The sequence below is a fragment of the Gordionus sp. m RMFG-2023 genome, chromosome 2, assembly GCF_954871325.1.
Source record: "Gordionus sp. m RMFG-2023 chromosome 2, tfGorSpeb1-WG-v2, whole genome shotgun sequence".
Classification (NCBI taxonomy): Eukaryota; Metazoa; Nematomorpha; class Gordioida; order Chordodea; family Parachordodidae; genus Gordionus; species Gordionus sp. m RMFG-2023.
This window is the reverse complement of record NC_088776.1, coordinates 15,531,750-15,545,799: the sequence shown is the minus strand read 5'-3', so window position 1 is coordinate 15,545,799 and position 14,050 is coordinate 15,531,750. Positions and strand designations below refer to the sequence as shown.

At 26.4% G+C, this 14,050-nt stretch overlaps 2 protein-coding genes across 7 annotated transcripts; one reads left to right on the top strand and one right to left on the bottom strand.

The window, feature by feature from the left end:
* Window positions 1–272: 272 nt before the first annotated feature.
* On the top strand, window positions 273–6,900 carry LOC135923340 (recQ-mediated genome instability protein 1-like). 5 transcript variants are annotated; one of them, XM_065458031.1, is made up of 11 exons: window positions 273–318; window positions 422–464; window positions 516–796; window positions 844–1,094; window positions 1,138–1,220; window positions 1,272–2,123; window positions 2,190–2,290; window positions 4,358–4,471; window positions 5,437–5,478; window positions 6,218–6,271; window positions 6,638–6,900. In XM_065458031.1, the coding sequence occupies exons 3-11, from the start codon at window positions 548–550 to the stop codon at window positions 6,848–6,850; spliced, it is 1,959 nt and encodes a 652-aa protein (XP_065314103.1). In that variant the 5' UTR covers window positions 273–318; window positions 422–464; window positions 516–547; the 3' UTR covers window positions 6,851–6,900. The 5 variants fall into 5 exon arrangements, with proteins under 5 accessions (XP_065314103.1, XP_065314102.1, XP_065314101.1 ...); XM_065458030.1 differs by lacking the exon at window positions 273–318 and having other exon boundaries at window positions 340–464; window positions 500–796; window positions 1,272–1,381; window positions 1,448–2,123; XM_065458029.1 differs by lacking the exon at window positions 273–318 and having other exon boundaries at window positions 340–464; window positions 500–796; window positions 1,272–1,393; window positions 1,448–2,123.
* Window positions 6,901–8,430: 1,530 nt separating this feature from the next.
* LOC135923342 (thymidylate kinase-like) lies at window positions 8,431–9,367 on the bottom strand. 2 transcript variants are annotated; one of them, XM_065458033.1, is made up of 5 exons: window positions 9,213–9,367; window positions 9,060–9,168; window positions 8,931–9,021; window positions 8,701–8,889; window positions 8,431–8,657 (listed from the first exon to the last, which is right to left on the bottom strand). In XM_065458033.1, the coding sequence occupies exons 1-5, from the start codon at window positions 9,337–9,339 to the stop codon at window positions 8,526–8,528; spliced, it is 648 nt and encodes a 215-aa protein (XP_065314105.1). In that variant the 5' UTR covers window positions 9,340–9,367; the 3' UTR covers window positions 8,431–8,525. The 2 variants fall into 2 exon arrangements, with proteins under 2 accessions (XP_065314105.1, XP_065314106.1); XM_065458034.1 differs by having other exon boundaries at window positions 8,931–9,015.
* Between the last annotated feature and the right edge of the window lie 4,683 nt (window positions 9,368–14,050).

The following is a 14,050-nucleotide window of genomic DNA, read 5'->3' as shown; positions in this document are numbered from 1 at the left end:
CATGGCATGATTTTCTCTTTATTTATTAAAAAAATAAGCAATATTAAATTTGCTTCCCTCATATATATTATTTTTAACGTAGTAAAAAAATAGTTAATTTTTTAACGTAGTAAAAATAATAATAACTTTTTTAACGTAGTAAAAATAATAGTATTTCTTAATATAGTAAAATAATATTAATTTTTTAAGGTTATAAAAATTATATTAATCTTTTTAACGTTATAAAAATTATATTAATCTTTTTTACGTTTGTCATATTTTACTCTTAACAGTTGTGGTCTGGAAAGTAGTCTTCAGAAGTAACTACATTAACATAAGGTCACAAATTAAGGCGGCATGTGTGCTAGCAGACGAATATCCATATGTTAATTACTGAGAAAATTTTAAATATATATGAAACAAAAAATATATTCATTAATAGGAATTGGCTGAATGAGATAAATAAGATTATACAAGAAAGACAGGTTTGAATAAATTTTTTATGATATTTATTTTGTAGCTTAATTATAATGAAGATTCTCTTGTTGAATTTATATTTGAACAAGCAATGATAAATGATATAACTATATCATTTGATATTGATAAGTATGCTAGAATGTATCCATTCCCTAAAGACGTTATAAAAATGCCCAAGGGAAAACTTAAAGGATATCACATTGTTCAGATTTTATGGGCTAAAGATATTGGAAGGTCAGGATATTCCCAAACTCATAAAGATGACTATTTTTTTGCCAAAGAAAACCAATTTTGTGAAGAGGAGGAAGATGATATTAAAAAAATGAAAGAAGCTAATAAAGTTTATTTTAAATCTTATATATATATATATATAAAAGTTTAAAATAGAATTATTTTCCAACTTCTAGAATCTTTTTATTTAGTTTAACTGATGGGTTTCAAATTTTCAAGGCCTTTGAATATAACCCTATTTATATTGATAACAATTTTGAACCTGGTTCAAAAGCTGTATTGCATGGTGAAATTGATATAAGATTTGGAAATATTTTAATTAAGCCTAAAAATTTTATATTTATTGGTGGTATAGTTAATCAAATATGTTCAGATATTAATACCAATACCAATAAAACTAATTTTAAGTAATCTTTGTTTAATTGCTTTGATACTAATAATTCTATTTAGCACTCATCTTCTAACAACTTATTCTAATTTTGTGGATTTTAGTAATAATGAGGATGTAAATAATTTGTTCAAAACAAATAAAAGTATATTTTTATAATTATAATCTTTGAAATATATATCCAAATTATAATAAGAATTAAAGATATCACTTAATAAAACACCAATACAAAAAACATATCTTAATAATGCAGATTCATTGCCCATAAATCCAGCAATCTCATTTTCCCAAAATAAAAAAGATGAGGTTGAAATTAGTGTAAATTTTAATAAAGATAAATTAGTTAAATACACATCATTAAACAATTTAAAGAATACAGGCACTTTTATCTTAAAGAACACAAATTCATTCAAGAAATCCTTTCAAAATGCAATGCTAGTCAATGATAATAGACAATCAATCGCACCACCTAACTCTAATCAAAATAAAACTTTAGATTTATCACCTGAAGAATATGATATTGATGAAATAAATATGAATAAGTCTCAATCTGACTCAAGTCATCACCAAATATTTCTTGATGACACATCATTTCAACTTCCAAACATTCTTCAACCCAATTTTGGAGATGAAGAAGATATCTGTGTTTATTGCCATAGCCAAAATACCGATACCGATATATGTAATGACAGAAATAATTTTAATATCATCAAAGTTATTAATAAAAATGAGGTCAAAAAAGCAAGCAGGACCTCAAATATTAATAACAAAGTTGACAACAAAATTTTAAATAATCCTTCTAATGATGTATTTGACAATGAGAATTTTAAATCTAATGATATTTTAAGTTTAACTGAATATGATCTAATGAAACAAATGCACCAAAAAAAGATAGATATCCATATATCGCAATCCCCACCATCAATCTCCACAAAAATTCATAATAGTTTGAAGGAGGTGCTTCCCGCCAAAAAAATTCATAGTTTAAAGAGACTTTCAGAACCATCTTTAAAAGAATCCGCCAAAATTGAAGATTCACAAAAATTTGGTAAAAAAAATGTTCCTCTAGATATACATATATATATTTTTAAATTTTTTTAATAAAAAATATAAGGAAATGCGATATCCTACAATATTCGATATTTATTTGACGTTAAACACTGGTTGTCTAGGGATTCAATTAATTCAGTGCTACTTGAAGATTATACTATTAAAGTTAAGTATTATAAACTCTTTTTGGTAAATAGATTAAAATGAAGGAACACTATCATTATTATATTCATCACATGAAATTAAAAAATAATAAGGTGCACGTGTAACTTCCTTTTACTTACCATCCATTATAAAGATTTAATTAAAAATGAATATGACTGTACTTACACTAAAGAACGTGCCGTTTTTTTGTATTAGTTAAAGCATCTTCGAGTCGTTAATGCCCTTCCCATTATTAGGGATTATTTTAATATCCGGCTATAAGATTTTAATATTTTAACTTAAAGTTACTTCCAAATACTAAGAAACAAAATTTGCAATTTTAGCATTATATTTGACCTGTCATAAACGGTCAAATTCAAGTTATATATCTATTTTTTCAATAGTCAAAGTTTTATTTAAATCAATCTCGGCTCTTGAATATTAACCTTAACGGACTAATTTAATTTTTAAGAAGTTGAATTTGAAAGGGTTACTATTTGCCTCTTTCCTTAATTTACAAAGTGAGTAAAGTCCATTCCACTAGCTTGATGCGCACATCTGATTAATATTTATAGATTCTATAGCATTCCACATATTTTGCTTAGATACCACTTTTACATTTAGAATTTTTTCTATCAGCCAGAAATCTTAGTTTCTTTCAGAGTTTGAAAATATATTTTTGACCAAAATATTTATTTTCTTAAAAAAAATCTTAATAAAGAATAATTTTATTTAAAAAGCAGTTTCAATTTAGGAATAAAATGCAACATAAACAATATCAAAATGAAATAAATTTTAAAAAAAACAAATAAGAATATATTATAAATTATATGAAATAAAAATTATAAAAAAAACATTTAAAAGAACTTTTAAAAAGTTACATATCACCCTATAAAGAGTGAATGCTTAGGAAATTGACCGGCAGATTTCTCTCGAAATCTGCAGTGGGGAAGCGTTTGTCCAGTGGATACGAGATGTCACACCCTAGCGTAGAACGTTTTCATTTGAAGGGCTCACTGGTTCAAGATTGGATAGGATATTAACTTTTTTGAGGGCAGCTAGGAGAATGTTGTTAATGGATTTATGGCGGGGTTGTATCCCCGGGAGAACTTACATTGCAAGGGATGGTAGGCATTCGATTGACTCGCCACAATCGATGCAAGCCAACGCGAAGAGCTATGGATATGTTTAGTTGTTCACCAATCATGAGGAGGTCAAGATTAAAACTGGCGATGGCTTCCAACCATTCATAGCCAGTGTCTCCATTTAATATTATGTTATTTGGGTTTTCCTCGAAGCTCCTGTTCAAAACGTGGTATTCAACGGAACGGGCGATCAAAGGAGCATCCCAGTTTTTGAATACTGGAGACTGGACGGTAGGAAGTGGGCAAGCTGTTGCTGTCCCAAAAGGTAAGGGCCTGAGATAGGTTTGGATCTGTAGAAGTGGATACATAAATATTTTTTGGTTTTATCTTAAACATTTTTTTTATGCATAAATATTACAAAAGATTTACTTAAATCTCTATTCTTCAAAATAAAGGTTCAAAGATTTTTGGTCAATTTTTTTTTAAAGATTTCTTTCAAACTCTAGTTCCTTCTATTATATTATATCATATAATCGAATTCATTATTCGTAAAATTTGGTCTTGATATTGGCCATATAATAAGTAGGTAGCATTGTGGGAAGTTATATTGAGATTTTTATCACTTATTTTCAAATATATATTTTTTCTTCTTCTGGTTAAGAAGATATTGGATCATAGCACGATTGAATAATATGCTGTTATTAAGATGGCTCTTATTTTTTTAAACGTTGGTCAACGTACATTTATTAAAATGATGCGCGACCACAATTATGTTATGCGATATATATAATCAAATAAATAACATTCTTAGAATATTTGACCGTTCAAATATATTTTCGGTCAATTTGCCAACCCTAGTTTCTGGACAGATAATGCTAAAATATGTAAACCTTTTTTTGAGTTTGGGCTTAGCCCTTAATTTTGTTTTATATATATATATATACCATAATTTCTGAAATACGATTATTTATTTTTGATATTTAAATAAAATAATACCAACCAGGGGTTTATCCATACTTTGTTATCAAAATTAGAACGCACCGAGGCAAAGTGTTGGGCGCTAAAAGTTAAAATAACGGATGGTACCGGTATTTTGGATGTTAATATTTCTAATGATGTAACAAAATTTATATAAATATTAATGTAACCCCTTTTCTTATTATAACATTTCTTAAGGTTTAATAACTTTAAAAACGTTAAAAAGTAGGAAAATGTTATAAGCAGGTTCAGAGCCGTAATTAAAATTTATCTGGTACTTGGGCAGACGATTTATTTTTTTGAAATTTATCGTTTGCATTTAGTTTAATGTATAATTAAGCCAATATCATTTGTAAATTGTATCTACAGTTACCAGATTTTAAAAATAAGAATATAAAGAATTTATTTGCCCACCTAATAGGATCTTTGATAAAACATTTCAATTTAGGATTGTTCTACCCAATTTAATACACTTGGAAATCCCTAGTACAAACTCTCGAGTTAGGAATTTAATATGTCTACTAGCTGCAATATATTTTCGGAAATGTGTTATTTTTTCAATTTTAAATCATTTTTTGAGTGTTTTTTTTTAAATTTAACGATTTGATTTTACCGGAAATGTTATTTGGCATGTTTAAAATACCTATCTTATGAATTGTAGAGAATTTTGTGAGTCATTTATAATTTATATAAAAAACCTAATATAAATTATATTAAGTTCAAAATTTCATGGCAAATTTTTCTCAATATCATAGGGTAGGTATTCCAAACATCATGGAATACATTTCCAGTAAAATTTGATTTTTAAATTTAAAAAAAACACGCTCAAAAAGTGATTTAAAGTTGAAAAAATAATACTTTGCCGGAAAATCACATTGCCAATAACGTGCCCAATTTTAAAATAAGAAATATTCAGCGTCTATAAATTCACAAATAAATTGGAAAAAAAGTGATGATTATTTTTATGTAATTATTCGAGCATTTTTTTAATAAATTATAATTTACTTTTAAAACTGCATATAAATTGCATAAAAGTTAAACACATTTCATTTTCAATTATTATATATATTTTTTTCAACTCCCCCCCCCCTTACATATTAAAAGGTACTAACCCAAATATCCGGAATTTCTTGCGCTGATTTTGAAGTAACAAATTAAACAAGATTTTACTTATTTTTATTATACATAACTAAGAGGATAAAAAAAAATTTAAGGTTTATTTGACCTCAATGATGGTACTATCCGACCCGATTTAACAGCTGATCGATTCTTAATATGTTTATATGGGATTAATTTTCTTTATTGAAATCAATATTGCTAGAATTAAAGATAAAATTAATATTAATAAAGGAAAATTGATCTCATAAACAGATTTTAAAAATCAATCAACATTTAAATCGTGTTGGATCGGATTCCACTATTAATTCAGCCTTAAAATAAATTATTTTTTTTATATGTTCTTAATTTCGGTCCGAGCTTATTAATTAAAAATTGCTCCATATTCACTCACGAGTTTGGTAGATCAGTTACATCGTTACTAATTTTATATTTAAAATAGTGTTATTTTGCATTTGCATCAATCTTTTCAATAAATTAGATTTTATATTTCGGATTCTAATATAACCAGAATAGAAATCCAATACTATTATTCCTAGTAATAAATTTCAAGGTATAAATTATGAGTTACATGCAAAAATTTGTAAATTTTAACAAAGTATTAGCAACTTGTTTTGATATTAACAATTATTATAATCATAATTATTAAAATAAATGGAATTAGAAATTTTTTTTTATCATATGGGAATTTTAATACTTGCATAAATATCAACATGTTTTTAATTAATGCAAATTTACTGGTTTAATATTTTTATTTTATATTCTCTAGGAATTGAGCGTTCAAGCAGCTAAAGACAGTATTCTTAAATTAAAGAAAAATCAGGTAAATTTTATAATATTCTGGCGGGTTTTAGACCGCGAGCCCTCTTTTCGTTATTTTGATTTAACCCTACTACCCATTGTTTAAACATTTCTAACTCGCCCGCCCATTGTAAAGTGGGTTCAAAAAGACACGCCCACCCGTTGCTCATTTTCTTTATATTTATAATCATTTTTTTTAGCAAAAAAAGCGTTTTTTAATCTTTTCTTTTTGAATATTCGATCTGTTTTCACAACTATGATTTAATTCCAATTTTATTTACGTTTCCTTCTTCTAAAATATCCTTATTTTTTTAAATATAATTTTTTAAAATAATTTTATTTGAATTTATTATATTTTACTTTTTTTTGCTAATTTTTAAAAATATAGATTATAACTAATTTCCAAAGAAAACTTATAAATTTAAGCGGGATATTTCACTTAGCTAAATGCTTGAAACTATTACACCATCACCCAGCTTCAACGGACAAATTTATCAACATAAATGACGCGAATCACAATTTCCCAATATTATATAAATACGAACCAATAAATTTGCTACACACCAAGCATATGTACGAAAAATTAAAAGAATGTCATTAATAATTATCGCTTATATTAAAATAAGAATTATTATTAATTTACAATTTTAAAATAAATAACAAAATATATAAATAAATTTAATGAGTGAAAATTAAAAAAAATCTTTTCTTAGGATTTACTTCATGCTTAAGTTTTCCCATACTTTATTTATTTGATACAATATTTTCTGGTATCTAAAGTATCGAAAACGATACATTTCCTTAATTTAAAAAAAAACATTTAATATAATTCCTATCTTTTTTTAAATATTCAAATTTAAAGTAGTTCTAGCGGCAGACTTCGAGGAATATATGTTGACTATTGAAATAATCTTTCTTTGGATCTCCTGTTTTTTAAGTTTTCTTAAACGTTTAATTAGAGAAAAGTATGGCTACGTTGGATCTCCTGTTTTTTAAGTCTTCTTAAACGTATTAGAGAAAAGTAGGGCTGCACGACATATATTAATATCTGTATCGGGTCGACGCCGATATTGATCATTTTTAGAAAAGATCCAATCAGTCGATCTATTTATAAAGCCGACCTATTTTAAACAACACATAGAGCAATATATTTATAATTCAATTAAAAACATTTTTACAAAAAACAATCTTATCTTATATAATATTTTTGTTATAATATTTTATGAATTATTTTCGAGCAACTTTAACTCAAAAAAATATACTAATAACTCATATGTACTTTTTAAAATATAAGCCCCCGAGGTATTCATTTCTTGAAGTTATAGGGTAAAATATTTGTATGTTCCATTTCAAACATTAGTAAATAACTATATCTAAATTTCAATTTTATTTAATATTTATAGCTTTCATAAAATTCTCTCATTTAAAAACAACTCTAGACACATTATTAATCAAGATGAAGATGTAGGTTCATCATATTTTATCTAAAAAAATATCTAAAAGTCGTTTTCAATAAATTAAACTATATTAAAATTTGGGCACTGTTATCTATTAGTTTATTTATTATTTTATATTGTTGGTAAAATGTTTATTTATTAAATTGGATTATTTGATAAATTTGAATACATAGATAATAGGATTTTACAAAAAGAAAACAAAGAATTTTTCGCAATTTCTGAATTATACAATTCCATAAATCTTCAAACGTGAATTAAAGATATTGGATATCTGACTAAAATACCGAATATCAGATAAAGATACTATGGGCACCTTATTTATAAAACTGAGGGAAATACTTTATTTTTAGATAATTGGTCAAAATCTGCAACAATTTATGATACTCAAGAAAATTTAAGTCTGGATGAAGAAATTATCCCTTAATATAGAAGCCAATAAAGATTACATGTATGGAAAGTCACTAAAATTTATTGTAAAATTTTGGGGTGATATTAAAACCAGAAAAGATAACAATAAAACGGGTCCTATTGGTAAAGAGACCTGAGTGAAATAACTTGTTATTTTTTTGTAAAATTTTTTAAAATCAAACAATGCCTGGCAAAAAATTTAATAATCTGGCTGGGGAATTTGTGCAAAAAGGATCAAAGTAGACTATGCTTTGCAGACCTCTAGTTTACACTAACTAGGTTCATCTAAATCAATATTATTCATATTTGTGCATATTAAGTCATTTTAATCAGTAAAAATTTCCATATATAATGTGATGTAATTCATAAATAGTATAATCATTTATAAAAGTCTAATAAATATAGGATATATTATTTAAAATTATTAGATTCCACCCATAGTAAATCCAGCTTATCATTGAGTTTTTCATTTGCCAAATAACATTTAACTCTATCAAATATTTCATCAGATATAATCTGGATATCTTTATTTCCATCAATAATCTAAAATTATAACAATTATTAAAATTGCAATAATGTTTGATACATTCCAATCAGGTTCAATTAATTTCGAATATTGATTATATACAGAATTTTGAAATAAAAGGCTTTCATATCTTTCAATTCCAAAATTTAACCTATTTTGAGTATTCTCCGGGTTTATATCTATATAAAATATAATATCTGGTTTTATCATCCCTGTGTCGGATGATTTACACCAATCTATAGATATATTCTATAAAATTTGGAAGTTCATTAAAATAATAACAAATTTACCATTTTTGAAGAGGAAAATGCAACACCAGAATAGGCATATCTATCAACTATGACAGTTATGCCAGCTAATAATAATTCTTCAATCCTTTTCCTAATCTTAGTATTTTATAAAATAATAAATTTATTTACATATTCTCCCATCTATTGGCAGAAAATAGCAAATGAATTGCATGATCTTCGAGGTCGTTTTTATTATTTAAATATGAATCAATGCATTGACCTATATAGGTGGTTCTATCTTAAATAATTAAAGTTTGAATTAAAAATAATTTACATATTTACCTGGAAACCTAATTTGTTCACATGAAATATTATTAATTATAAGATTTTCATATAATAGCTTGCATTGCGTTGACTTACCAGACAAATCACAACCTTCAAAAACAATCATGCTACCACGATTTCGCATTTATTTCCAACCAAAATAATTCTAAATGGCGCGGTTCCTAAATGGCCTATTATCGAATAACATATGTCAATTTGATGTCAATTAAATAAGCAGAATTATAAATACCTTTAATTTTTTTAAAATTGGAATTGTATAAAAAGTTAAAATACAGATAAAACTTCTAAACAATGCTCATTTTTTAAATTACAACATTATTTTTGGTTAGCCATTTTTTTTATAATGTAGACTTATCTTAGCCTATAGCTCTGTAGTGTGTTTAGTAAAATTCTGCAATTAGTCAGGTTAGTTGTTTTACTTTGATTAAAGTAAGTTAATCAGACTTGGCTTGAAAAATAAATGCCCAAACTTTAAACCTGCATCATCTAGGCATTAGACAAACTTTCCGTCACATGATAAATATTATTACATAACACTACTTTATTTACGTTTACCAGCGTCTACATGAGCGGGAGAAGTAGGAACAGTTTGCATCCTATTTTTTTGAAGGGGTAGGGGGTAAGCTGCTCTAATGGGGGTAGGATTAATTTTTTGGGGGGTTATCTATTAAATTTTGAGATGAAATAGGACAAAATTTATTGTTGTAAAAATTAATACTTTTATTATAGTATTATTATAATACAATTCATCGACCAAATCTATATATTGCAAACAATCATACACATTGTTTCCCAAATAAACTATCCTTTTAAATATAATTTAAAAGGTTTAGATATTTTAGCAAGCTCATAATGCCATAATATTTAATTCATTGTAAATAATGGAGGTTTTAATTGAATTTATTATCCAAAAAATAAATTCTTTATATTTACAGAATATCGATAGTTGATAGTAGAGATAAATTAATTTAAGTTATCCTTTATAAATCCTTTGAAAAGAGTATCAATAAATAAATAAGTGAAAATAATGATAAAGAGACACCGCCGTCGAAGGCAGCGATTTTTTAGGAGGGTAGGCAAAGGTTTTTGAAGGGGGTTTGCATTCAGTGAAAATCCTGTCATGTAGACGCTGACGTTTACTCTTTTTATTTACTTTTTACATAAATTTACCTTTCCCAAAAAAAGTTTTTTCATTATCAAATCCTTTTTATTTATTTATTAGTTTACTCTAAACTTTAAATGTACTTTCTCTTGTCCCCCACTTTTTATTTATTCCTATTTTTAATTTCTCTATCCTATTAATTTATTTGTATCATTAAGGCTTACACTAAAGAATTAAATTTAAAATCAGCCACCACCCACCCTTAATTAAATTATATATAATTTTTAGGTATAGGCTTTTGTTTTGCCCAACTCTTCTGTTATAACTTTTAAACTTAAACAACAGTTCTCGGACTGTTGTGTGTATAATTCCGTGCGGCTTGCCCACAAACTTTGAAGGGCTCCTCATTTTTCTCCCTCTTAATTAAATATCTAGTTTGATGGATTTTGAGAAAAACCTAGCGTAGCTTTTTTGTATCCACAACCAGAGGGCAAAAACGCTTTTATCACGTATCACGTAATTTTTTTTTAAATATCAATCAATAAAAAAATGACTCTCTGGTAGAAGGACACCAAAGAACTTGATATAAAGAATCCTAATATATTATTTATTTCAAAGTAGATTGATTCCAACCAGTGGCGTAGCTACGGGGGTGGTTTTCGGGTTTGGACCCCTCCCAGAGCAAAAATATTTTTTTAGATTATACATTCAAATGACTTAAAAGTGACTTTATATCAAATAAATACCATTAATATTTATATTTTTCTGGTTTTGATGTTTGTGGAAGGATATTTGAAATTATTCTGGATAGTTAAATTATAAAGTCATTGAGAAAAATCCACTAAATTATAATAACATATTATTGATGCATTTAAAAAATATATTTATTATATATTACCGAAGATATGGTTATGATTTGTAAGATAAACACGGCCGAAGGCCGGCAAAAGGGCCAAAGGCCCGTATAAGGAGGTTTAGGAAGCGAATCCCCCCAGGCTTTTATATATATGGACCCCCTCTAAGGAAAATTCCTATCTACGCCACTGACCAACCTACCGAATTAAAAATTTCAAATTATTATTTAAAAGATTTTGTCAAAATCGTTCTAATATTTGCCTGTAGGATTGTTAAATCGATTCAATCCTAACAGCCGAAAAAAATCGCTTAGCATTGTGACAAAAGTATATTTTTTTCAAAATTGAGCTACCCTTTAAGTTTAAACCGGTTAATAGTTTTCGCTTAATAGTTCTGTTTAGCCTTTTTAAAGTTGACTCAAGACCTGCTAAATAGAGACATTTATCAAATAAAGCATAAAAATTTTATGAGTGTCATATATTTTTTCAAAGAAAATTAAGTCAATCAATTTTATAGATTATTTTAATAAATGGGTCTAATGACCCCATCGCCCCGCGGAGTCGGCGCCACTGAAATAAAGTAAATATTCGAAAATGTCACCACTTTGTATTGTTATTTTATTTTCTTCTCCAACCAGTATTTTTATTAGCCGGTAAAATTTAATAGATATTTGGGGGTGCTGTTCAGGGTTCGAAAAATTTATTATTAGGTGTATGTTAAGGTAAAGGTAATGTCATCTATATGCAAATCTTTAGTTGTAGTATTACTTATCTGATTATGATTACAGGTTAGGCATTTTTAAAAACCGGTTCAATTCTACATGTTTAACAATGTAGGCTCAGGTAAGTAATTAATTTATTAAGCAATTTTTTTAAAATTATTTATAATACCTAAGCTGCTAGATTTGCACATAAAGAGGAAATAATGGACTATAGATTTTCTTATTTTAGTCTTTTAAGTTAAATTTAGTATATAACTTTTATTTTCTGTCAAATTTAAATCCGAAATTTGGTAAAGGATAATTTCGCGTTTTTAATATTTTTCCTTTTATATTTCAATTTGCGTTTCATTTTAGTCATATTTCTCTCCCGTTGCGATCACCTAAAAATTAGTGTGTCGTCTGAGGCGATCTGCCAACGAGTCTTGCTCTCTGTGAAACAGAGTGTAAGAGCGAGTCTAGCGGAGTGTACCATGGTTAGATCCGAGAAATAGTATTTTTATTTTTTTTTTCACAGTGGTTTTGAGTCGAGAAATAAAGAATAAATTATGAAATTGTTAAATAATATGAAAAAAATGACAAATAAAAAATTTATATTGTGATTCTTGGTCCTAGAGAAATTCATAGCGTTCTATAACATATATTCAAAAATAAAAGTGTTATAATGCACAAAAGGTAAAAATTAATTGGTGTTGAAATTTAAATTTGTATTTAAAAATTTTCATTAACAAATTTTTGTCAAAAATTTTTAGAACCATTTTACAAGGAAATACCTGCTCCGAGATAATACTGTCCCCGATTATTATTAAAAAAAATTTCGATATTTATGAAATTTCATTATTTTTATTTGTAAAGAGAGAGCAAAAATATAAAAATTAAATTAAAAAATAAACTGTCATTATTTCAAGTTTACTTTACAATATAAAAAAAGAATTTTTTTAAATTTAATAATATTGTAATATGTAGTAAAAATATGCTAAAATATCTAACCCTTCAATACTCTACTGGATTCATAAAAACCCAGGTGTGCTAGAAACGATATTACATAACGGTTAATTGGTATGAGCTAAAAATTTTAGTATGGGAGACTGGAGTTATATTGTCTTTAGTAAATTAAGGGGCTATAAAAAAGAGAAGAAGAGACTTATGAAAATAATTTTCAACATTCTTTAATTTTTTAAATATTTATCTACTGTAGATATAAGGAAAAATCTTATATTTTTTTAAAATCTAAATTTAAAAAATTGCAAATTATTGAGTTGTGAAATATTCACAAGGAACATCTTATCCTTTTGTGGGGCATGTTTTAACGTATCATTTTCTATCATTTTATTCATTCTTTTCATAATAAAATACGATAAATATAATAATAATGTCAAAAATAAATTCTTTAAAAATACTTTCAAAAATGTTAATTATAAATATCTTAAAACATGTAAAAATCAGAGTACGACAATCTTCTAAATATTTTTAATTTTTATTAATTAATTTGGGCTTTCATCTTCACCTCCTTCATTTAGAATGATGAATTATTGAGTGCGCAGCATCTATAGGCTCTTTATTATTTATATATTATGAAATGCTGGAGTAAGTCTATTTGAGATTTCGTTGTTTGAATATTTGTGATTTTAAAGGGGTCAATAAATATATGTTTTACCAAGCACTAAATTTAAAGGGTATTTATAAAAAGGCATATATTATTTGATTTGCTATAAGGAATTGATGGAATAGATAATTAGTATTAATAATATAGGGATTTGTATAAAATTTCCTTGTTTTCCATGTAGAGTTTGAAGAGTGCAGAGTATTTGTTGAATATGAAGTATTTTGGTTTCTTAGTAAATGTATTCAAGGCTATTAAAAAATTTTGGTTTAGTTGAATGTATCCATAGAAATAAAAAGTAATAGCATCTCCATTCCTTCATCCCAGGTTTTTAAATTTTTATTGTTTAAGCAGTAAAAAAAATGAAACTGGGCTGGGCCGGGAAATTTAGTGAAAAATTGAGACCGGGCCGTGCTGCGCAAAAACTAAATTCCCATAAGGCCGATTCTAATAATTTTATAATTTGCAGACCACTGATAGTCATATTTAAAAAAATTATTAACTTTTGCTTATACTTCTTTCAAATGATCGTTTATAATGATATATTATTTTGGGAG